The sequence below is a fragment of the Babylonia areolata genome, chromosome 6 (assembly GCF_041734735.1).
Source record: "Babylonia areolata isolate BAREFJ2019XMU chromosome 6, ASM4173473v1, whole genome shotgun sequence".
Taxonomy (NCBI): Eukaryota; Metazoa; Mollusca; class Gastropoda; order Neogastropoda; family Buccinidae; genus Babylonia; species Babylonia areolata.
In genome coordinates, this window is record NC_134881.1 from 37574209 (window position 1) to 37601578 (window position 27370).

The 27370-nt window shown below is 40.9% G+C and overlaps 1 protein-coding gene across 1 annotated transcript in view; it reads right to left on the minus strand.

Moving 5' to 3' along the window:
• Positions 1 to 343: 343 nt before the first annotated feature.
• LOC143283513 (uncharacterized) overlaps positions 344 to 27370 on the minus strand; it is a 67195-nt gene continuing 40168 nt past the window's right edge. The window contains exons 13-22 of the mRNA XM_076589757.1: positions 26795 to 26917; positions 21027 to 21084; positions 20336 to 20375; positions 17879 to 18030; positions 15268 to 15344; positions 12484 to 12552; positions 11298 to 11407; positions 6536 to 6775; positions 4503 to 4690; positions 344 to 3739 (exon numbers count right to left, since the gene is read on the minus strand). Of these exons, the coding sequence (XP_076445872.1) occupies positions 3635 to 3739; positions 4503 to 4690; positions 6536 to 6775; positions 11298 to 11407; positions 12484 to 12552; positions 15268 to 15344; positions 17879 to 18030; positions 20336 to 20375; positions 21027 to 21084; positions 26795 to 26917 (1162 nt within the window). The 3' untranslated portion in view covers positions 344 to 3634. The remainder of the gene's footprint in view (positions 3740 to 4502; positions 4691 to 6535; positions 6776 to 11297; positions 11408 to 12483; positions 12553 to 15267; positions 15345 to 17878; positions 18031 to 20335; positions 20376 to 21026; positions 21085 to 26794; positions 26918 to 27370) is intronic.

A 27370-nucleotide genomic window follows, 5' to 3' on the forward strand; every position in this document is an offset into this window, starting at 1 on the left:
ATGGGGGCGGGGGGGGGGAGGGGGGGGAGCAGTCAGGGGAAACCACCCTGTGCACTGTGACATGGGCAGTCCACCCACACTGACAGGGGGTAGGGGGGCGGAGCAGTCAGGGGAAACCAACCTGTGCACAGTGACATGGACAGTCCACCCACACTGACAGGGGGGAGGGGGGGAGCAGTCAGGGGAAACAACCCTGTGCACTGTGACATGGGCAGTCCACCCACACTGACAGGGGGGGGGGGGGGGAGCAGTCAGGGGAAACCACCCTGTGCACTGTGACATGGGCAGTCCACCCACACTGATGGGGGCGGGGGGGGGGGGGAGGGGGAGCAGTCAGGGGAAACCACCCTGTGCACTGTGACATGGGCAGTCCACCCACACTGACAGGGGGTAGGGGGGGGGAGCAGTCAGGGGAAACAACCCTGTGCACTGTGACATGGGCAGTCCACCCACACTGACAGGGGGTAGGGGGGGGGAGCAGTCAGGGGAAACAACCCTGTGCACTGTGCCATGGGCAGTCCACCCACACTGACGAGGGGGGGTTGGGGGTTGAAAATATTTTTGGAACACTGAATTTTTTTTTAGGAAGCTCTGACCACATCATCATACATACATTGTTTACCTACACGGAATACATGCCTTTACCTACACAAGGAAAAAAAGTCACACCCTTTCCTGTTTGAGCAAACAAATCAGCTGATTAGTCTACTCAACATGGATTCTGTGTAAACACTTGCCTTCTTTACCTGAGACCAGTAGTGACTCACTCCCAAACCCCCTTTCAGCTCACCATGTGGATCACAAAACTACCAAGGGGCTTGCAACAACAGTGTGGGTGAGTGATCCCAGATGGCCGAAAATTAACTTGCCAGAACAAATCTGACATTGGTGTAACATCAGAATGAACTACAACTGGTCATAACCAAATGCAATGAAATCGGGACAGTTAGCATCACAGCAAGTCTACCAAACAGTTGGCTTTCTCCTGTTCTCATGGAACGAACTGCACCACCAATCATTCTGTGGCTTGCTGAGTGATGAACGTCTTCAGTAACAATGGGAAAAGAACTCAGGTTGCACACTTCATACCCCACACCCCGATGGGACTGACTCAGACAAGACACACACTGTGGTCAGCAAAGGAGACCTGACATGAAACAAACTGACTTACATGTCTACATCACCACTAGTATGACAGGAGAAGATATCAACAGAAAAACAACACAATCACCAGCAGACAGAAAAAGACTGAGCAACGCAGAAGTCAACTGATACAGTTCTATCACAAGCCTTTGATATAGGCAGAGCAGAAACATATCCCACTGTTCATACTCCGCCTTCACTAATAACAAAGTAATATCAGAAAACAAATGTACAGTTTGTAAAACAGGAACAAATGCATTGACAATAATATTTACAAAACATTTTTTTTTCTATTTTATGTATAAATAAGAATTTGATATATTGATTATGTAAACAGTTCTTGCTTGTTCATTCTTTTCCATTTATTAATAATGGAGAGTGCATGCATACTGTGTGTGTGTGTGTGTGTGTGTGTGTGTGTGTGTGTGTGTGTGTGTGTGTGTGTGCACCCATCCACCTGTACAAACATGTGTGCATATGTAAGGTGAGTGTGTCCATGTGCATGCATGATGTTTGATTGTACATGAATGTACATGTAGATGCATACATTCCCATGTGCTGGCCGTACAGTGGAATGTATTCCATTTGTATTTCACATATACATTTGGGACTTTTGTCACTCTTGTCGCATTCTTGGTATTCAAGGTATATACATACATCAAACATTGATCTCATCAACATAAAGTTATACAGTGAAAAAGCCTCCACTTCAGAAGGTAATACAAGGGAGGGGAAAGACATTCATGATGAACAGACACTCAGGTGTTCACCACTGTATCTGAATGACTAATGACGAATTACATGGCACCTGACTGTGTATCACAGACACACACAACAACAGAGGAGAAAAAACAACAACAAAAAACAAGTGCATACGATGCACAAAGGAAGGAATGATGAAGTGTTGACAAATCCTGGGGAGAACACATTTCTGACTGGAACTCAAACACACTTTTACACCCACTCTCAACTGATTTTATACACACATACACACAAACACATACACATATGTACATCCACACATGCATGCATGCATGCACACACACACACACACACACACACACACACATGCATTCACACACACATGCATGCACAAACACACACGCGCAAACACAGACATATACACATATACATTGAAAATGTGGGTGGATGGTCCAACAATGCACTGCACATCCATGCAGTCTCTATGTGTAGTTATTCATCAATCTAAAAACAAAACAAACCAGACACCCATCAAATGGATGACTCAGTAGCAGTGTCATAGCGGTGTTAAGTTATGTGACTGCTGAGAACACAGTCGTGTTCATTTTCTACATTTTGCTTGTGTTGAACTCCTCAACTTACCTGCTTAATTTGTTTAGATGACTCATTACATTACATACCTGGGGTAAGATCTCAAGGCTCTGACCAACACGTTAAGTTTATGATGTTTGGGCATCTGCTCTGTTTCTAAATCTATCATTTTAAAGCAGATTTAGTACAGCATGATCATATGGATCAGCCAGCTTGCTTTGATGCCTCCTTAACAGAAGCGTTCTTATTCTGTTGGTCAGTATAAGGATAAATGAATAAATACAAGACACTAAGAAACATGTTCTGATTTCTGCATTGCTGGTCCAAGGTGTGGGGTATCGTAAACAAATGCAGTAAATCCAGATATAATCCACTTCTAGCAGAAATCATTTTCATCCATTCATTTCTCCAGTTCAGTGTACTTTTGTTCAACTTGTTCTTTTTCTTTCAGTTCTACTTCAGTTTGGTGTTCTTGTTATTGCTGCTGCTAACTTTATTTCTTTTATTTCATTCTTTATTAATGCATAAGAAAAGGAATTTTCTATTTACATGTTTGATGTTATTATTGGCTGAGAAACCTTGTTCTCTCTGATGAAATACCCTTTCCTTGTCCTTTTGTCTGCCTGTGTGAGATCACAAGTGTGCCTGTGCACTGCGCAAAGGTTTGCTGAACATGGCCCATTTTCATTTCTGTCATCCCCCGAAAGCAGAGTATGGCTGCCTACATGACGGGTTAAAAACGGTCATACATGTAAAAGCCCACTTGCATATATACTAGTGAACATGGGAGTTGCAGCCCACAAACGCAGAAGAAGAAGAAGAAGATTCCTGTCACATTTCAGCCATTTGCCTTCTGCGTGTCTTTCACTTCTGTTATATTTTGATGCATTTACTTCTTCTTTGATACGGATTATTCATTTTATTTCATTTCAAGCTCATATTTCATACATTTCCTGGGATAGGCTTTAAGGCCCTGCCCAGTGCATTTGGTTTATGCAAAAGTCTGGCATCTGTGTTGGGGTTTTTTTGTGTGTTTTTTTTTAAAAGCAGATGTGGTGTTGTGTATATGGATTAGTCCGTGTGCTTTGACACCTTGGAACTGAAACAAAAACTGTGAAGATGAGAAAAGCCAGTCCTCAGAACCACCAGAGTGGACACACTTGGCAGATCACGCCCAGTCACACACGTCCCTCTCCCCTCACAGTTTGATGTCTGGGTGACGGTAGATGAAATCTCGCAGGCGACTGGCGGTGGGCTGTGATGCCAGGAGGCGGTCAATGTCCTGAAGCTCCTGCTCTTTTACCTGTCAGGTACACACAAGTTAAAATAATATTAATCATAATAATTATAATTTATTATTATCATTATAATAATCATAATAACAGCATCATCATCATAGCATCATTCATCTCACAGACATAACCAAATAGCACACAATGCACTATTGATATTGATATTTAGATAGACATATATATGAGAAAGAGAGAGAGAGGGTGTGTGTGTGTAAGTGTGTGTGTGTATGTGTGTGTGCACCAACATGTTGTGGAGAAGACAATCAGACTGTCAAAAGCTGCCATGGTGAAGTGGTTAACGTTACGGGCTGACGACTGGGAGGATGTGGTTTCGAGCCCCACCAAAGGTAGTTTTTTTTTTGGCAGGATTTTTTGGCCCATGGCTGGCTCCTACCCAGAGCTGAGTGTGCTATGGGGTCAGATGGAAAGACTGGAACCACACAGTCAAGGGTCATCCACTTCACGGATACGTCTTTGGGAGTGTTGCTCAAATGCCCTGACCAACACTGCAGGTGACTGTTATCTCTCAGCCTGGTTGACATCATGTTCTAGTACAAGAGTAATACTTAAACTTACTTGTAAAGTAGTAACCAAACCTAAATGGACCACCACAGTAGCAGCATCACCCCCATCATCATTGAAATATAGAAAACAAAATGTCCAAAACTCTGGGGCACCAAAAACAACAACAACAGCAAACAGACTAAACTGAAAACAGTGTGTCATGAGACAGGGAAGGGGGTGTGAGGGTGGGGTGTGGGGGGTGGGGTGTACCTTCAGAGTTCGTTTCAGCGCCAGCAGCTTCCTCAGCTTCATGATGTTGGGGTCTGTCTTCCCGTCTGGCGTTCCCATCATGCTGCTGAGGTGGCGGGTGCGTCGCTTGCGGCGGTCAACACCATCGATGGTCAGGTCCTGGCTGTGGATGGCCCTCAGCACCGTCTTCAGCTCATCACCGCCGTTCTCTGCAAGGGGAGGGCCACTCATGTTATCTCCCTTCATCTTCTGACAGACCTGGGTTTATCTTTCTTGATGTTAACATCAGACAAACATGGGTCGTTTATCTCCCTTTATCTTCTGACAAACCAAGGGCAGGGTGTCAAGGCCTGATCAGTGTTAAGATTATGGAAAGGTCAGGTATCTGCTCTTTTTTTAACATCAGATGTGGTGCAACGTATATGGATCAGAATGTACGCGTTAAAACCTTGAAAATTAAACTATTTGGCTTTTAACCCTTTGAGCCCTGAGTTCCTGAGCAATTTTAACCCTTCTGCCTGAGCTCCTGAGCCAAAATTTGCAAATAATCGGTATTAAACCCTTTGACCCCTGACCACCGCTTTACCAGTGGCAGAGAAAAATGACATAATGCCCAGCCACTGGTTAAGCGGTGCGTAAACACTTGAAGCGTGCAGTGTCTCAACCTGGCCCGTCAGGGCAGAAATCAGGGACAAAATGTGCGAGAAAACAACTGTACAGAACACAGCAAGTAATTGATATGCTTGATGATTTATCAGAAGTACACTATGACAATGATTACTCTGATAGTGAGGTAATGTTGGTACTACGTTCACTGACGTCAGAATATTACGGTTTTTCTGATTGGCTCTTCAATATAAGTCAACCAATAGCAAAACACAACACAAGTGTTTACGCACCGCTCAACCGGTGGCCAGGCATTATGCCACCCCTCCCCACCACCGGTAAAGCGCTGGTCAGGGCTCAAAGGGTTAAACACACACACACACATACATACAAGCTTAGAGACACACATATAAGCACACACACACACTCAGATGCACACACACACACACACACACAAAAGCATGGCATAGACACATCCTCATAAACACATGTCGAAATAAATCAGACATTAAACAAAGGACGGTGGCTACACTTTTCACCAGTTCTTCAAAGACCTCCAGCCTGAACAACTAGGCTGCACTGCTCTGAATCAAAATGACTGCCTGTTTTTTCATGACAGTACAGAACCAAAGGATGTCAATGTTTAGACTTTATCAGAAGACTGAACAAAGGAGGTGTGTGTGCATGTAAGTGTGTGCGTGCGTGCATGCATGCACATGTGTGTGTGTGCATACCTGCACATGTGTGTATCTGTGTGTGTGTGTGCACATGTATGTGTGTGCATGTGTGTGTGTGTGTGTGTGTGTGTGTGTGTGTGTGTGTGTGTGTGTGTGTGTGTGTGTGTTGGTAATAGAAACAGGGAGACACAAAGGCATACCACCAGAGTTATGGCTTTGTAAGGTTTGCAACATGTCTGTGATTGGGGATGAGTCTCATTTTATAATGGAATGTCCCAATTATGATCAGTTACGAAATAGATATGTTCCTAAAAAATATTTGTCTCCAAAGTCGGTTTTTAATTTTTGTAATATGCTCAAAGGAGGCAAAAAAGGTCATTTTAGCTGTAAGTAAGATGATTAGAATTGCAAATGTTGCCTAGTTATACTTTTGGAGTGAAAAGACATTTGTGTTTTCTCAACTTTAATGTGACATTGTTGTGTATTTGAAAATGTTTGTTCTGGGCATGAAAAGATTATTTTGCAGTAATCCTCCATACTCCAATAGGAGTGAAAAGATAATTAAAACTTGAAACTTGTGTGTGTGTGTGTGTGTGTATGTGTGTGTGTGTGTGTATGTGCGTGTATGCGTGTGTGCGTGCGTGCGTGTGTGTGTGTGCATGCACATGTGTGTGTGTGTGTGTGTGTGTGTGTGTGTTCGTGCACATGTATTGCATGCATATGTGTGTATGTCTGTGTATGTGTACGCATGTGTGTTTCTCCAGTCCTGACCTTTCACGACCTCCTGGCCCCCCCCTCCAGCACCACCAGGGACCTTGGGGTCACTGGACTTGGCACTGACACCCGGGGGAGAGGGGGTGACAGTGGTGCTGGTAGTGGTGGTGGGGGTGGAGGTGGGGGGAGTGGTGGTGGTGGCAGTGGTGGGAGGGGTGGTGGTGGTGGTGGTGGTGGTTTCGGACATTGCGGGCTGTCCGTCTTCATGGTCATCGTCACTGTCACTGTAGTCCATGTCTGGAACCACACAGATGCTCTCTCCTCAGCTTCTTTCTTTCTTTATCTGTCTACTCATTTCTTTTTATAATCAATTTATTCATTAATTAATTCAGTCTTCATTCATTTATTTTTGTTGCATGTTATAGCCCAGCCAACCACAGACGGCCATATCAGGAGTAGAAAAAAAAGATCATGTAAAACTTGAAAACAACCCAGCAATAATCACCTGAAAAAAAAAAGGCACAAGTTCTGTCTCATCATCCCAAGACATGCCTTCAGACATTAACCATTCAATTTTTCACCTGAGGATTACAAAAATCTAACATGAAAAACAACAACACATAATCATACATAATACAAAAAAAAACCCAAAAAACAAAACAAAACAACAACAACGAAAAACAAACAAACATAAATGACAACAGGCATACGAAACAAAAAATTGCCAACATGTACCTCACACATCCTAGGTTAAAAAAAGAATACAACACAGAAACAGTGCCCAATTAACAAAAATTATTGAGTTTTCAAAGAAAACCAAATATATTCAATACTTTCAAAAAATTAGTGATCCAGACATACAAATACCATTATCATCACATTTTTTTTGCTACAACAGATTTCTCAGTGTGAAATTCCTGCTCATCTTCCCAGGGATAGTGCGACGCCACAGTATAACAACACACACTTTTTCTTCTTTTCTTCTGTCTGCAAGTGTATTTTATTGTCAAAGTGTCTTTTTCTGCAGGATTTTGGCAGTCATCTCATCCAAAAGACTAATACATCTGTAATGAAGTTTATATGTCAGACCACAGACACCCTGTGTCAGTGTATAATGACTGTGTACATCACTGTGTAACCACTGTGCATGTCAGTGTATAAGCACTGTGTGTATAACCACTGAACATGTCAGTGTATAAGCACTGTGTGTATAACCACTGAACATGTCAGTGAATAACCTGTGTGTGCATAACATCTGTGTATGTCTATGTATAGACCTTGTTCGTTAGAAAAAAAATTAGAGTAATTTGCCCTTGATTACGCTGGAAAGAGAATGTGTGGGGAGTCTCTAAAAGTGAAAGTTGCGAGTTCATCGACTGTACTTGTGTGAATGCTTCACAATGGGTCTGGGGAAAACGGGAGGAAAGAAGTACTGTGTGTGCTGTTCAAACTTCAAAGGAAAAAACATTGACATTGCAACGAATACCAGCCACGAACCGATTGCACAGAGCATGGCGAGCTCAGAATCACTTCGTGAACTGAAAAGGACCGCACCCTCAGTGGTGATGGTATTTCTTCACTTTTCACAAACAAGGTCTTCAAAACAAGCACAGTATGTGACATTTTGAATCGAATATTCATTTTTATGTTTCAAAATATATTTGTTTCAATCCAACAGCCAAGCCTAAGAATGTTTTGGGTCTGATTTCTCAAAGAGGGATAATTATACTGTCTTCATTTCTCACACACTTATCCGTCTAATGTTTGAATCCAAAAGCACAATTTAACCTTTAAAACGGAGAATTACAGTTCACCAGCTGGCCGGTCTTTTCCAACTTCCAGTCACCAATGTGGTATCATTCAACTATATTTTTGTGTGTGTGTTTGTTTGTTTGTTTTTTGGTCATATTCTTAGCTGTGATATTTATTCAGCACAGATATATACATCTCTGACACATAGTACAAAACTGACTAGTGTTCCCCTGAAACAAACACTACAAAGAATTTCCACTATACAACATTTGTCAGCACATACTTCTTTCAAGTGGAAATGCTTGCACATTTTCAGGAAGTGCTGTAACAATGATACTGAGACAGTGAGATCCTTGCTACTTCCACAGGCAATGTGAATGTTTACACACACACACACACACACACACACACACACACACACACACACAGAGATAAAGCATAGTTATTGTTGCAAATTTAAGCAACTCACTGGCTTGAGATTCTGCACATGCATAATGCAGTGAATAGATCTGACACATTTTGGGGGTTGTATGCAGTTTGACTGAAAATGTGTAACTAAAACAAATGTCATAACATTCAAGCTATAATTATATATTCTTTTCTCTTTTTTTGTCACAGCTGTCAGATGTGCAAGCCCAAGAAGACATCACTGCTACTTTTGCATCAGCAGTGGAAACCAATGCTGCTGACAGTAAACTGAGTAATTTTACAAAATTTTACAAATTTGGAAGAGAAAATGTGTAATGATCTGACAGCTTTGCTTCCCCCTTTACACCAATCTGACACTGATGACACAGTGAAAGATGGCTTATTAGGGCCCTGAAGGCTGTTTTGTGAAAAAAAAATTAGACTGAAGGGTGGGTGGGGGGGGGGGGGGGGTTACAGTAGTGGGTGTCAATTTGTAGTGTGTGTGTGTGTTAGTTGAGAGTGGATTGATTCAGCTTGTATACAAGAGATAATTTGATTTCAACAGCCAAAGCTTATACCCACTGCTTGCTAATGACATTGATCATATGGTGCATTTAAAAAAGACTTCAGAAACTGTAGCTGTGATTTTTCTTCTTCTCTTTGAGGGAGAAGGGTGGGGGTGGGGAGGGGTGCAGTGTGGTTCAAAGCAGTTAAGATTCACTGCAGAGTTTTTTTGTTTTTTGTTTCTGAGGTGTGGGTGGATGACAACGATGGTCATCATCAATCTCGATGGACACACCACCACCACCACCATATCACACACACACACACACATACACACACACACTAAATGGTGCTCACATAATAAATAACTCAAACTGTTTAGATAATTGTTCATTGTTTAGCATTTAGGTATGAATGAATGATACGAAAAAAAAGAAGAAGAAAATATCTAATCAAAGTGATTTTCTTCAAGTCTGTGTTTGACTCAGACCTGTTTACACTGCCTTTTGTAAACAGTCCAAATTTGATTGTACAGATTTGACAACAAGCAATAAGCACATGAAATATATATATATTTATGATTAAAAAAATATAGGAAATAAAAGACGGGAGGTGGGGCATGCAAATGTAAATATTTACACTAAGAATTTACAGCACTACCAGTTTCTAAAAAATGTCATCAAAGAGAAAAGTGGTATGCATGTGTTAATCCTTTAGCCAGTTGTTAGATACAATGAACTTACAGGTTTCCATAAAAGAAATACATATTCTAACCTGGTGAAAGTACATACATATCCATTTTGGGTAAACAGGCCAGCTGATTGTACCAGACTGGTGTGTCAATGTCTGGGTGTCTTGAGAAGACTTATCAATGCATGTCACTTGTAATGATGAATGAGTGAGTACTGTATGCACACATGCATGCATGCTACACCATAAGATTAGATCATTCTTTACTTGCAGTTAATCATCAATGCAACTGTGATTAAACACACATGAATCAGTCTTGATGATGATGATCTTTAATCAAATTCATGCACAGCTCCAGCACTCTTCTCCCCACAATATGTATTAAAAAGTCATGTGATAGAAAAGCCAGAAAAAGATCAAATTCACTGGAACTGCAATGGCCATTTTCTCAAGTCTGTTTTTAGAAGGCATGCGCACACACACACACACAGTGACACACACACAGACACAGACACATACACACTCACTCACTCATACTATGTAGCAACAATATGAAATGCTAGAATGTGTATAGATTCTGAATGAATGGGTCAAACACAGGAGCGATACTCTTTTCTTCAGTTCAGTTGTTAAAAATCTGCGGGAGGTTTATGTCTCTGTGACAGAAGAAACTGACTTGACTTCGCATTCTTGTTTCTGGTTCCGCGACAACTGAAAATCTTTGCACAACGAACAAGTTCAACTTTCGCGCTACTTGTCCGTTGTCCTTTCTTTTTTTTAAATACTCTTTCGGTTCTTTAACTTTCATGGATTCAAGCGCACTTTCAGTTTCAGTGGACAGAGTTGCCATGTTGCCTTACCCTGACGTCCCAAGGTGAAGGGGTTGAACTTTTCACTGACTTCCGGTTTCCTAACGAACAAGGTCTATAACCAGTGTGACCTCTGTGCATGTCAGTGTATAACCACTGTGTATACCAGTGTATAACCACTGTGTGTATAACCACTGCACGTCAGTGTATAACCACTGCATGTCAGTGTATAACCACTGTGTGTATAACCACTGTGTATACCAGTGTATAACCACTGTGTGTATAACCACTGCACGTCAGTGTATAACCACTGTGTGTGTAACCACTGCATGTCAGTGTATAACCTGCTGTGTGTATAACCACTGTACATGTCAGTATATAACCATTGTGTGTGTAACCACTGTGCATGTCAGTGTATAAGCACTGTGTGTAACCACTGTGCATGTCAGTGTATAACCACTGTGTGTGTAACCACTGTGCATGTCAGTGTATGAACACTGTGTGTATAACCACTGTGCATGTCAGTGTATAAGCACTGTGTGTAACCACTGTGCATGTCAGTGTATAAGCACTGTGTGTAACCACTGTGCATGTCAGTGTATAACCACTGTGTGTGTAACCACTGTGCATGTGTGAATAGCATGGAGGTGACTCACTGGGCACTTCCAGGAGCTGGCAGCGTGGTTCCGGTCGAACAAATCCTCCGGTGGTGGTGACAGTGCTGGTGTCAAAACTGATGGCCGCCAGACCCATCTTGTTCATCCATCTGTATGCACGCACGCATGCACACACACACACACACACACACAGAGTAAGATAAAGTATATGTCAGGGTTAAGACAACAGCACAGTCAAACAACACTTTACCATGTACAGCATATCACATTGAAACACTGCAAATCCATACACTTTTTCAAACCCTGCACTGTATTCTATAACAGAACTTTTTTTAAACTAGCACTGTGCTTTTCTACAGCACAATATCAAATCTCAGAGCTCAGCACACCACACCATGGTGTATGGAGCATGAACAGATCAATTCTTCAGGTTATGAGATGACTGAAAATATCTCTCTGCTTCACACATGGAATGATCCAACCAGCCTTTCCTGCATGTGAAGACAAAACTGACACAGGTGCTTGTGAGGTAGATGGTGTGGTTGTGCTGAAAGGTTTCAGATAAAAAAAACACAATTAACAACAACAATATCTTAGCTTGAAAACCATTTGAAGGCTTCATTTACAATGAACCCCCCAGATGAAGACTTCAGGATGAACTTTTGAGTACAATGTGCGTGTGTGTTGTAATATTGTATATCAGCGCATGTATTTATGTGTGTAGAGGAGGGGGTAGGGTTGGGTGTGGTTGTATGTATAGTGTTGACAGTATCTAGAACATGATAGTGGAGGAAAACAACATAATTGCGCTTTGTTATTATGTCCAAGACATTTGCCAATATTTCAGTACCATTTCCACCCATAAAATACAGAGACTTGAATTTTCTCTCTTTTTTTCATAACATTGTGCTGTTGTTTTTAAACTTTTCATCTTAATTATTTACCCATGATTGCAAGTTATTTCATACTGTCAACACTCAACATATGATAATTACATTCTTGTTAATTTTCCTTCGAATAAAATGTATACTCTTATAAACAACTTTTGAGTATTATTTGAATTTATGTGTGTGTGTGTGTTTCTTTTTTTTTTGTTTTTTGTTTTTGTGTGGTGAGGTTAATGACTTTTCTCTTGCAAAAATGACAAATAACGTTGTCAGTCAAAGGGTTAACTGATTACAACGCATCTCATTCATATGACTCAGGGACACAAACTTCAACTCACTTGCTCATGTCATCCTGCCGTTCTGAGGCAAAGTAAAAGGTGGTACCAGGGTTGTGCACCTTGAATGCACTGAAACAGAAAGTGGCTGTACAGACACATGTTGCTGTCACATGATTATCTGTTGGAGTAATGTACAGATCTGCAAAAGGTTTGATAGCATACACATTCCTGAAGGTGTTGAAGCATACATGCATGTGTGTGCATGCACACACACACACACACACACACTCATGCATGCACACACTCATGCCTGCACACACTAACACATGTGCACCCACCCCTCACACACTAACATCACACACCACACTCAACGCCACAACACAACACAGCACACAATACACAACACACCAGGATACAAAACACAACACACACCACAACACATACCACACCACAAGCATGACCACACACACACACACACACACACACACACACTGCTTCTATGGGTTCATTCTAAAACAGTGAATCTGTCAACTCTAGCAGAATAGGGCAGATTTCCAACTGGAATTCATATCACAGTTTTCTTAGCCACTGGACTCATATTCTGTATGCACACGATGACAGCCATATCAAAAAGGTGTATGTATCCATTTTGTACCAATCAGATACAACTGAAAACCCATGACAATAATTCGTAAAAAATTTTTTTTTAAAATTCACAATGTAGGGTTAGGTCATTCTTCAATTAATCTGATTAATATGTCTACATTCAGTAACAGCAGAATTAACTTTACTTTACGTCGACAACTAAGAAATAGATATGTACAATTTTGAAAACAGAGAAAAACTGAATACAACAGATTAGAGTTCTACAACAAACTAAAAGAAACAATTATCTAATTAATAAAATCGATCCTGCTCACAAATGAGCTCTTTGTAAACTCAGAAAAAGTGCAAATCATTTGAATATTGAACAAGGAAAATGTGGAACCATTCTAAAAGAAAAGAGAGTATGTTACATGTGTGAAGTTGTTGAAGATGAATTCCATTTCCTAGAAACGTGTATTTTGTTTCATAATTTGCAAAACATTCTAATTACTACTGTACAGCAATATTATCAACTATCAGATGTGATCATTTGAAAGATATGGGACAATATCCTGAAACAAAGTGACTTATTCGACATCGATGTTTGTCAGAAAATACTTGCCAAATATGTATTTGACTGCATGTGTCTTAGATGACCATTTCTTTCTTTGTTCCTTTTGTTCTTTTGTTGTGTCTGATTTCATGACAATAAATGAAGTCAAGTCGAGTCGAGTCGAGTTGAGTCACACCGGAGATTAGAAAAGAGAGATAAACCACTTGCAGAAATTGCTGAAGCCAGGCAGCCTGCGCCGCGAGACGCATTCATTATTCATGAGCTGCCTTTGCCCCGCCCAAACTAAGGGAAAGCGTCAGTCGAACGCAGTCTCCTGAGTGATTTTATAATTTGGATTACACCTTTTTTCCCTTTTCTGTTTGCTTCATCCCACGCAGATGTCAAACTCAATTTTGTTGTGAATAACATTCCTAAATATTTATATGTATTGGTTACTTTTATTTCCCTATCACCACAGCACCATTTTTCACGAGTCGAAAGATGACCTCCATTGCGGAAAACTATAATATTGGTCTTATCGAGATTCACTGTTTGTTGTAGTCTGTCTGTTTCTTGCTAAAGGGCACTTAGTTGATTTTGTAACCCTATGGGTGTGTCAGACAAGAGAACAACATCATCAGCAAATAGCATTAAGAGCAAATCTGTTGCGCCAGGTATCATTTGTATTCCATGTCTCCCCTTCTTTGATAACTCCACTGCCAATTCACCGATGAAAAAGGAAAACAGCTGTGAGCTTAGCATACAACCTTGTTTAACCCCTCTTGGACACTGAAAAAAGTCTGAATAAATACCTTTGTCATGAACACATACAAGTACAGAATCGTAGATGCTTTTAACAGCCATGTAAAACTCCCGAGAGAGAGAGAGACAGAGACAGAGACTTAGAGAGAGAGAAAGAGCACAATACAACGGTCTGCTCGGGCAACATGAAGCGTTCGTATATATATGAATTATATATATGATTATGTACATATAGATAGATTTAGATTTACATACTGATAGATCTTTATGAAATTATGTATGTATGTATTCATGTATGTATGTATGTATGTATAGACAGATGTTAGAAGAGAGACAGAGCTGAATATGTGTTTTATGTTTTGATATATATATATATATATATATATATATATATATATATTTTTGTTGTTGAAGAAATGGCGATGTAAACCAGAAAGTGTGAAGAAAAAGTAGCGTTACGAAAACGCAGTTCAATAATTTACAACTGTCTCTCTCATGTGCAACATTGCGCTGGGGGGGGGGGGGGGGGGGGGGGGGGAGTTGGTGGTGGGGGGAGCTGCTTTATTTTCTTTTTATATTATCTACATTCAAGCAGATGCAAACGTGCTAAAAACCAAGCAAAAATGAATCGGTTTTCATTGTATACAGCGAATCTTACTACACGTGGGAAATTCCAGGCATAACTTAACTTTCGCTTTACTGCAGCTGAACCGTCAGAACCGACCAGTTTCCTTCAGGTGGGGAAGGAGAGGGTGATTTACCCCCACCCTTCCGCACTGCGTGTGTGCCCCAAAACGGCTTCAGCACTGTTATAGACAGTAAGAAGGGGCCTGCCGCGAGTGGTTTATCTCTCTTTTCTAATCTCCGGTCACACACACACACACACACGCACACACACACACACAGAAACACATCATCATCGGCAGAGACACAGGAGCACTCACAATTTCTTGGTCTTCAGTCCTGGGGCGGGGGACACCTTGAAGGCTGGCATGTAGATCACTCCCTCTGCCTTCAGTTCCTGAATGAACACAGTAAACCTCTCCTGTGTGACACTTTACAGTGTGCACTGGAACTCTGTGTGTGTTCACAACACATACACACTGTACACCTGTCCTGTGTGACACTGTACAGTGTGCACTGGAGCTCTGTGTGTGTTCACAACACATACACACTGTACACCTCTCCTGTGTGACACTGTACAGTGTGCACTGGAGCTCTGTGTGTGTTCACAACACATACACACTGTACACCTCTCCTGTGTGACACTGTACAGTGTGCACTGGAGCTCTGTGTGTGTTCACAACACATACACACTGTACACCTCTCCTGTGTGACACTTTACAGTGTGCACTGGAACTCTGTGTGTGTTCACAACACATACACACTGTACACCTGTCCTGTGTGACACTGTACAGTGTGCACTGGAGCTCTGTGTGTGTTCACAACACATACACACTGTACACCTCTCCTGTGTGACACTGTACAGTGTGCACTGGAGCTCTGTGTGTGTTCACAACACATACACACTGTACACCTGTTCTGTGTGACACTGTACAGTGTGCACTGGAGCTCTGTGTGTGTTCACAACACATACACACTGTACACTTGTCCTGTGTGACACTGTACAGTGTGCACTTGAGCTCTGTGTGTGTTCACAACACATACACACTGTACACCTGTCCTGTGTGACACTGTACAGTGTGCACTGGAGCTCTGTGTGTGTTCACAACACATACACACTGTACACCTCTCCTGTGTGACACTGTACAGTGTGCACTGGAGCTCTGTGTGTGTTCACAACACACAAACACACTGTACACCTTTCCTGTACAATAATTACCTTATATACAGACATGTGGAGCTCTCTGTGTTCTCACAACACACACACACACACACACACACTACACCTCTCCTGTGTGACAATTACCTTATCCACTGACATGTGGAGTTCTCTGTGCAACAGATACACACAAGGTACATCTTTCATGTTTGACACTGTACATTATACAGTGGAGCTCTCTGTGTGTTCACAACAGATACACAGACAGTACACCCTTCCTGCATGACACTATACATTATACAGTGGAGCTCTCTGTGTGTTCACAACAGATACACAGACAGTACACCCTTCCTGCATGACACTGTACATTATACAGTGGAGCTCTCTGTGTGTTCACAACAGATACACAGATTGTATACCCTTCCTGCATGACACTGTACATTTATACAGTGGAACTCTCTGTGTGTTCACAACAGGTACACAGACAGTACATCTTTCCTGTGTGGCACTGTACATTATACAGTGGAGCTCTCTGTGTGTTCACAACAGATACACAGACAGTACATCCTTCCTGCATGACACTGTACATTATACAGTGGAGCTCTCTGTGTGTTCACAACAGATACACAGACAGTATACCCTTCCTGCATGACACTGTACATTATACAGTGGAGCTCTCTGTGTGTTCACAACAGATACACAGACAGTACATCTTTCCTGTGTGACACTGTACATTATCCGCTGAAGCTCTCTGTTTTTCACAACAGATACACAGACAGTACACCCTTCCTGCATGACACTGTACATTATACGCTGAAGCTCTCTGTGTGTTCACAACAGATACACAGACAGTACACCTCTCCTGTGTGACACTGTACAGTATGCAGTGGAGCTCTGTGTGTGTTCACAACACATACACACTGTACACCTTTCCTGCATGACAATTACCTTATACACTGACATGTGAAGCTCTCTGTGTGTTCACAACACATACATACACTGTACACCTTTCCTGCATGACAATTACCTTATACACTGACATGTGGAGCTCTCTGTGAGTTCACAACAGATACATACACTGTACACCCTCCCCGCATAACACTGTACATTATACAGTGGAGTTCTCTGTGTGTTCACAACAGATACACATACACAGCACCTTTCCTGTGTGACATTGTACATTATGTACTGACATGTGGACTTTTCTGTGTGTCCACAACAGACACACACACAGCACACCTTTCCTGTGTGATACACTGACATATGGAGTTCTCTATGCATTCATAACAGATACACAGACAGTACACCTTGTTATAACCCTTTCCTGTATGACACTGTGCATTATACACTGACATGTGAAGCTTTCTGTGAGTTCACAACAGATACACACAAGGTACATCTTTCCCATGTGACACTGCACCTTATACAGTGGAGCTCTGTTGTGTTCACAAGAAATACAAGCACATCATGACATCACACAATGACAGAAGGGGCGTCATATGCTTGCATTCATTAATGAACCTGTGTGACGAGTCACACTAGTTTTCCTATCTGTCTCATATCTGTCTGCCTCTTGTCTGTCTGTTGTCTGTTGTTTGTTGTCTGTCTGTCTGATTCAGTCAGTTTCCTTTCTGCTTCAGTTCTTCTCTCAGTCTCAGGAAAGCAAATGCAAAAGCACAACCAAAGCTGTACAGATACAATCTCAACCACACATGCATACACACAGACACCCACACACTCACACATACTCTCTCTCTCACACAAACACACACCTCCTTGTTCTTGTAGCAGTAGAGGTTGTAACTCTTGAGGACACAATAGCGTTTGTGCCACTGCCTAGACAGGGCTCGATCCTTCTCCTTCCTTTTGTACAGCCAGCCCTCGCAGTCCCCCTGCCCCAGGTCCTTACAGGACACCCGCCGGTCTGCCCACACATCGTCATCATCAATGGCATCATTATCATCTTCTTCATCATTATCATCATCATGTTCCCCTGCCCCAGGTCCTTACAGGACACCCGCCGGTCTGCCCACACATCGTCATCATCATTGGCATCATTATCATCTTCTTCATCATTATCATCATCATCATCATCATCATCATCATCATGTTCCCCTGCCCCAGGTCCTTACAGGACACCCGCCGGTCTGCCCACACATCGTCATCATCAATGGCATCATTATCATCTTCTTCATCATTATCATCATCATGTTCCCCTGCCCCAGGTCCTTACAGGACACCCGCCGGTCTGCCCACACATCGTCATCATCAATGGCATCATTATCATCTTCTTCATCATTATCATCATCATGTTCCCCTGCCCCAGGTCCTTACAGGACACCCGCCGGTCTGCCCACACATCGTCATCATCAATGGCATCATTATCATCTTCTTCATCATTATCATCATCATGTTCCCCTGCCCCAGGTCCTTACAGGACACCCGCCGGTCTGCCCACACATCGTCATCATCATTGGCATCATTATCATCTTCTTCATCATTATCATCATCATCATCATCATGTTCCCCTGCCCCAGGTCCTTACAGGACACCCGCCGGTCTGCCCACACATCGTCATCATCATTGGCATCATTATCATCTTCTTCATCATTATCATCATCATCATCATCATCATCATCATCATCATCATGTTCCCCTGCCCCAGGTCCTTACAGGACACCCGCCGGTCTGCCCACACATCGTCATCATCACTGGCATCGTCATCATCTTCTTCATCATTATTATCATCATGTTCCCCTGCCCCAGGTCCTTACAGGACACTCACCGGTCTGTCCATACATCATCATCGTCATTAGCATCATCATCGTCTTCATCATTATCATCATCTTCTTCATCATTATCATCATCATCTTCTTCATCATTATTATCATCTTCAAAGTTATCATCATCATCACCATGTCTCTCTGCCTCAGGTCCTTACAGGACAACCGCCGGTCTGTCCTACACATCATCATCATCATTAGCATCTTTATCGTCTTCAGAATTATCATCATCATCACTGTCATCATCATCTTCATCACAGACATTATCATCATTTGTATTTGTATTTCTTTTTATCACAACAGATTTCTCTGTGTGAAATTCAGGCTGCTCTCCCCAGGGAGAGCACATCGCTACACTACAGTGCCACCAATTTTTTGTATTTTTTCCTGTGTGTAGTTTTATTTGTTTTTCCTATCAAAGTGGATTTTTCTACAGAATTTTGCCAGGAACAACCCTTTTGTTGCCGTGGGTTCTTTTACGTGCGTTAAGTGCATGCTGCACATGGGACCTCGGTTTATTGTCTCATCTGAATGACTAGTGTCCAGACCACCACTCAAGGTCTAGTGGAGGGGGAGAAAATATCGGCGGCTGAGCCATGATTCGAACCAGTGCGCTCAGATTTTCTCGCTTCCTAGGCGGACGCGTTACCTCAAGGCCATCACTCGATCATCATCATCGTTTTCATCATCATCACCATATCCCCCAGCCCCAGGTCCTTTAAGTACATTATCACCATCGTCACCATCATTGTCATCATCATTATTCATCATTCATTATTTTATTATCATGATGATGATGATCATCATCATCACCATGTCCCCCTGCCCCAGGTCCTTACAGGAACGCCCACCGGTCTGTCCACAAATCATTATCATCATCATCATCATCATCAACGTCGTCACCAATGTCACCGTCTTCATTATCAACATCATCATCATCGTTATCAGCATTTTCATCATCGTTATCATTATCATCACCATGTCCCCCTGCCCCAGGTCCTTACAGGACATCCGCAGGTCTGTCCATACATCATCTTCTTCTTCTTCATCACCATCATCATTATCATCATCATCAATGTTGTTGTTGTTGTCGTTGTCCTCACCTTCTTCATCTTCACCTTATTCTTCATCTACTTCTTAGTATTAAAACATATCCTAAGTCTTTACGCTGAGTTTGTACACTTAGGACAATATTTAATACAAGTAAACAGTACTGCTGAGATACTTTGTGCAGCCTTGCCCAGAACTCGTTTCTGTTTTGAATGAAGAATATAAGTTTACAGAAATGGTCATTTATCGGAACTCCAGAGATGTGCTTTCCTAACAATACATTTTTTTCTCTCTGTCTCTCTCTGTATCTCTGTGTCTTGCTCCCTCTCTCCTGATTTTCTTCTCTTGCATTTCCTCCTGCATCAGTGGAAACAGGTGAGAAAAGTCGTGACTTACCTGGTCGTCCTCTGCCTGATTTCTGTCTCATCCGCACCGACTGAAAACAGAGAAGTTCTGATCATCAGTAAAGCATACACAACCTGACTGATGTCGGAAGGACCAATGACTGGTTATCTTGAGCATACAGAATGAAACTTAAAACAATACACACATTACCTGATAATGGAAAGGGCAAGGATTAGTCATACTGTGTATACAGAATGAAAATTTAACAATAGACAGATCAACTGAGAACAAAACATATGGTCTGTTGAGACAAAAAATCCAATCCAGAAAAATTCATATCCTTCCTCTTTACTTTATCAAATCTACTTCTTTTTTCTGTCTGTCTCTCTATCTCACAAATAAACACATGCATGCACATACACACACACATACACACACACTCACATACACACACATGCACACTCACACACATACATACACGCACAGAGCTTTTGTTATCTAAAATCACAATCATGGTTAAACAAAGAAAAGTCATGTAAAACTGTGGATAGACAAACAAAAGAGCAAACAAAGCTTCTTTCAAAATCAGCTTCCCTTCCTCTCTTCCGGTCATGTCCTTTCTTTCAGGTCCCCCAACCCTCCCACCTCCACCCCCCCTCCTGCATACACATTGTGACATTGGCACAGACAGACAGATATAAAACAGACAGGAGGAACCACAGTGAACAATGACCAGACCCACCTCCGTGCTTCCTGAAGGACACTTCTCCACAGGGATCTTCTGCACAACCTGAGTGTAGCTGTGAACACACACACACACACACACACACACACACACAAACACACACACACACACACACACACAAACAAACACACACACACACACACACATACATCATTATCATCATCATCTGTAGTGTTGGTGTTCACACACACACTCACACACACACACACACACACACACACACACACACACACACATCATCATCATCATCATCATCATCATCATCATCATCATCATCATAATCATCATCATCATCATCTGTAGTGTAGCTGTTCACACACACACACACACACACACACACACACACACACACACACACACACACACAGTAACACAGACACTGACACACACACAAAAACAAAAACAAAGACACACAGACAAGCATACACATCATCCACAGTGTAGTCATGTAGACACACTCACACACACACACACTCACACACACACACACACACATCATCATCATCATCATAATCATCATCATCATCATCTGTAGTGTAGCTGTTCACACACACACACACACACACACACACACACAGAGTAACACAGACACTGACACACACACAAAAACAAAAACAAAGACACACAGACAAGCATACACATCATCCACAGTGTAGTCATGTAGGCACAGGATAGGGGACTATTGAGGTCTCTTGTTGACAGACAATACCCCAGAAGAGCGGAAAGGACCTGAGTTAGTAAGGACTCAAACCTGGTGCACAGGAACAACCACTGGTGTCCTAATCAGGTGTTCTACCCACTGTACCACCACCCTATGAACCTCTCAGCCAGTGTCTCCAGCTAACATAAAATGGGTTCACCAGCAACAGACCCAGATACGAGGGAAAGAGGTGTGTCCAATCAATTACTTCAGGAATTTTGTGTCAGACTTGGCAGGCATTGTCTCATTTCGCACAGGTCATGGATCACTTTAAACAATAATCTACATTTCCACATGGCTGTCTTTTGTCTTTCTTTTCCCCCTTTACAAAATGAATAAACAAAATCTTTTTGTCCTCCTTACTAACTGAATAAACAAACCTAACCAGCCTTAGATAATGTGTGACACATTCTTGTTTGTTCTGTTATGGTGATGGTTTCTTCGGCACCCTCTCATGCTTGTACACACAATATATACAGTTGTGCACAGTTACAGACAGATGTGTGCATATGCATGCACACACACACACACACTCTCTCTTTCTCTATATATAGATGTGTGTGTATATATATATATATATATATATATATATATATAATGTACATTTATATAATATAGCACCCTTTCTCTCTAAGAGCTCAGGGCGCTTTACATGAAAGAAAAATATTACAAGTTACATAAAACATTCATGACCACTCTTCCTCAAAAACCCCTCCCCTCCTCCCCCCCCACTCACACTCTCCCTTTCCCACTCTACATACATCCAAAGTGAGCTGACATAGGTTGTGTTGGAGAACAAGGAAGCTGAGAGTACTTATAGATAGGTTTTAAAAAGGTGAGTTTTTAGTGATGAGCGAAAAACAGAAATAGAATCAGATGCATGGATATGATGAGGAAGAATGTTCCAGACGTGAGGAGCAGCAAAGAAGAAAGAATCTTGACACTAAGTCCCAAGATTAAAAACAGAAAGTCACACCAGAAGCCTGAAGGGCTCACTAAATGATGATGCATGATATGCCAGTACAGAGTGAAAGGTAAATCCACACCCAGCTGTCTTCATTTTCCATAAAGAAGTGAGTATCAGTATCAGTAGCTCAATGAGGCATCACTGCGTTCAGACAAATCCATATACGCTACACCACATCTGCCAAGCAGATGCCTGACCAGCAGTGTAACCCAATGCGCTTAGTCAGGCCATGAGAAGTCAAAGAAGCATAAAAAAAAGAACCAGTATTGATTTAACTTTTAACCATAACAAAATAATTTGCATTTGGGGTCAGGTGGTGGTGGTGGGGTTAGGATTTGGGTTGTGACTTTAAAAATCTTTCATTGATGGTCACGTCAGCCGTTGTGTTCCTCTAAAGGGGAGGCAAGTATGCACAGCAAGCAACAGTCGTTGTGCACCATGTTGTGCTCATCTGGATTGCTTCCTGTTCCTGAGTGCTGACTGGAGAGAAACGCTCTCTCTCAAGCAATGAGAAACTCCCCACAGCTTGGCAGGAGCCTCTCTTTTGTTAAGAATATATATCTCCCAAAAACTAACATGAGCAGAAAATTAAAAATAACAAGAGGCAAGGCGTTCAAAACTCACTTGTGATACACATTTTATCCAGTAAAGGAATCATGAGAAAAATAAGAGAAAAAAAAAGAGTTAAGATGTGTGTTCTGTATATTAATAAGCTCAGGAGAGAAAAAAAAAAAGGCATGTAAGTGGGATCAAACTAGTTTCCAAGCAAGTAGTTCAGTTTGGAAGCAAGAAGACTTATCCATACCACTACAGCACATGTGACATCATTCGACCAAATCTAATATTCAAAGCTTTGTTTTTTTTTGGTGCAATAATGATAAAATTGTATTGTAGGAAATAATACTGTTTAAATCAATGTTTTTTTGTGTTTTTTTCTTAAATTTTATATATACCTTCATAAACTTATCTAAGAAATTATTTTAATTTGGTGGTAAAGGAGACGTTGCCATTGCCTCAGGCACACCGCAACATATAGCTGTTTTCTCAAGATCTGCACAGACCAGTCTAGACAAGGCTGACTGAAACTCAGTGAAACGGTTGATTCCATTTTTCTTTTATGTTCATTCTAGTTAATTCAGCGTCCACTTTACAATATTAATATGCAGTAAACACGTCAATGGTGTAGTTTGTGTCACTGTATGTGTTTTGTCCTGAATTAGTATTTCTTTTCTTTCAATTGCGAACAAGAAAAACAATGTTGTGCTGTCTTTTTACCAAACATAGCCTACGTTCCGGACTCTGGGAAGCGGTATTATGGTGTTTTTGGATCCAAATCGAGTCAACAAAATAAACCGTTAATGATCCATACATACGGCTTTATTTGGAAGACTTACAACTTATTATTGGTATGACTGTAAAGATTTTTTTCCTATGGTTAATGTTTTTTCCTGTGTTACTAGCTTTAATCCAAATTTGGTACTGGCAGACAAAGTATTTCCAGAGAAAATGGCAATGTTAAATTTTACCAGGGACACACACACATACACACACACACACACACAAACAGAGACAGACACAGACACAGAACCAAGCATCGGTTTATAACACAGACTCACTTTGTTTACACAAGTGAGTCAAAAACCAGAATTTTTGATAAAACAATTGTCTAAACATTTTTCTCGAAATCTGTATCTACATATATCCATACATATACACAGGTTACAGACAGAAAGAGTCTGTGTGGAAATACATGTCTTGATACTAAAAATCCTAAGATTAAAAACTGAACACCACACCATGAGCCTGAAGGGCTCGTTATATTGTGCTATATAACAGAGTGGATAATAAATCCACAAAGCAAAAGAGTTGTCACATGCTGTGCATGCTAAACTCCCCTTTGGAGGAACAAAATGGCAGACATAAGCTCTAAAAAAACAAAAAACAAAAAAAACCCCAAAAAAAAAAAAAAAAATTAGATATCAAACTTCGCGCCCATTCCTACCCCCCACAGTGTAAATTAGTGTTTAATGTTAAAAAAAAAAATTACACTATACTCCTTCTTTAAGGTGACATTTGGGCTTGGATTTATCATCATACATAGATAGATAAATAGATATCTCACAGCCTCAGTCCTTTTCTTATACATAGATAGATAGATAAATCGATATCTCACAGCCTAAGTCTTTTTGAATGTGACAATAAACAAGATAGATAGATAGATAAACAGATATCTCACACCCTCAGTCCTTTTGAATGTGACAATAAACAAGATAGACAGATATATAAACAGATATCTCACAGCCTAAGTCCTTTTGAATGTGACAATGAACAAGACAGAGAGATAAATAGATATCTCACAGCCTAAGTCCTTTTGAATGTGACGATGAACAAGAGAGATAGATAGATATCTCACAGCCTCAGTCCTTTTGAATGTGACAATAAACAAGATAGATAGATAGATAAATCGATATCTCACAGCCTAAGTCCTTTTGAAAATGACAATAAACAAGACAGATAGATATATAAATAGATATCTCACAGCCTCAGTCCTTTTGAATGTGACAATAAACAAGACAGATAGATAGATAGATAGATAGATAAACAGATATCTCACAGCCTAAGTCCTTTTGAATGTGACAATAAACAAGATAGATAGATAGACAGATAAATAGTTATCTCACAGCCTCAGTCCTTTTGAATGTGACAATAAACAAGATAGATAGATAAATAGATATCTCACAGCCTAAGTCCTTTTGAATGTGACAATGAACAAGATAGATAGATAGATAAATCGATATCTCACAGCCTCAGTCCTTTTGAATGTGACAATGAACAAGATAGATAGATAGATAAATAGATATCTCATAGCCTAAGTCCTTTTGAATGTGACAATGAACAAGATAGATAGTCAGATAAATCAATATCTCACAACCTCAGTCTTTTTGAATGTGACAATAAACAAGATAGATAGATAAATCGATATCTCACAGCCTAAGTCCTTTTGAATGTGACAATGAACAAGACAGATAGATAGATAAATAGATATCTCACAGCCTAAGTCCTTTTGAATGTGACAATAAACAAGATAGATAGATAGATAAACAGATATCTCACAGCCTCAGTCCTTTTGAATGTGACAATAAACAAGACAGATAGATATATAAATAGATATCTCACACCCTCAGTCCTTTTGAATGTGACAATGAACAAGATAGATAGATAGATAAATCGATATCTCACAGCCTCAGTCCTTTTGAATGTGACAATAAACAAGATAGATAGATAGATAAATCGATATCTCACAGCCTAAGTCCTTTTGAATGTGACAATGAACAAGATAGATAGATAGATAAATAGATATCTCACAGCCTAAGTCCTTTTGAATGTGACAATGAGCGAGATAGATAGATAGATAAATCAATATCTCACAGCCTAAATCCTTTTGAATGTGACAATAAACGAGACAGATAGATATATAAATAGATATCTCACAGCCTCAGTCCTTTTGAATGTGACAATAAACAAGACAGATAGATATATAAATCAATATCTCACAGCCTCAGTCCTTTTGAATGTGACAATGAGCAAGATAGATAGATAAACAGATATCTCACAGCCTAAGTCCTTTTGAATGTGACAATGAGCAAGATAGATAGATAGATATCTCACAGCCTCAGTCCTTTTGAATGTGACAATAAATGAAGGACCTGTAAGTAGCATACAAAAAATGAATATGGACCCACAGGAACAAAATGTTTTTTTCCCTGACAAAATTCTGTAGACAAATCCACTTTGATAGTAAAACAAATCCACTTGCAGACAGAAAAACAATGGGAGGCACTGCACTGTGGTGATGCATTCTCCCCAAGGAGAGCAGCTGGAATTTCACAAACATATCTGTTGCAACAAAAAAGTAAAACAATACAATACAAAAGAAATAAAATACAATACCATACATCATGTAATACAACAGAATACAATGCAGTGTGATACAATACAATACAATGCAATACAATGCAATACAATGCAATACAATACAATGCAATGCAATACAATACAATACAATACAATACAGGATGTACATTTCTCTGATCTCACCTGACATCCTCAGAAGAACTGGCCTCTTTTGTCTGTGGTGAAAACGCCACCTGCTTTTTGGACTTGGGACCATCACCACTGATCTTTGCTGAGCTGGGAGTCTGGAATCCACACATATGGACACTGTCAGAGATTTTCAGCCCACAGATAGATATAAGCTTACAGCTGGACCAACAGCAAAGTGGGAGCTCTATGATCAATGGTTTCTCCATTGCAATGGGAAGTCATTTTCAGCTTGATCTTTTGTTAAGGACTATGATTCTCAAACTAGGAGGCAAGATTGCACTGGCTCTTAGTGCTGCAGCCTTGGGGGCCAGCTGGCCTTTGGTAACCATTCCACCGCCAACTGTCCAAAAACCCTCTTGGCAGAGAGAGTGGAGATGTAACTTGGGCAAGACTCTCTATGAAATCAAATTCTAGCCCAGATTGTCAGGCCAGCAGTTGCTCTTCTGCTGATCTGATTGTCATAGTCAGACTGGACTGACTATCAAACATATATACATCTCTTGAAACAGTATTCCTGAGTCTTCAGTGTGTAACAACACACTTCACTCTCTGCAATAATATTCCTGAGTC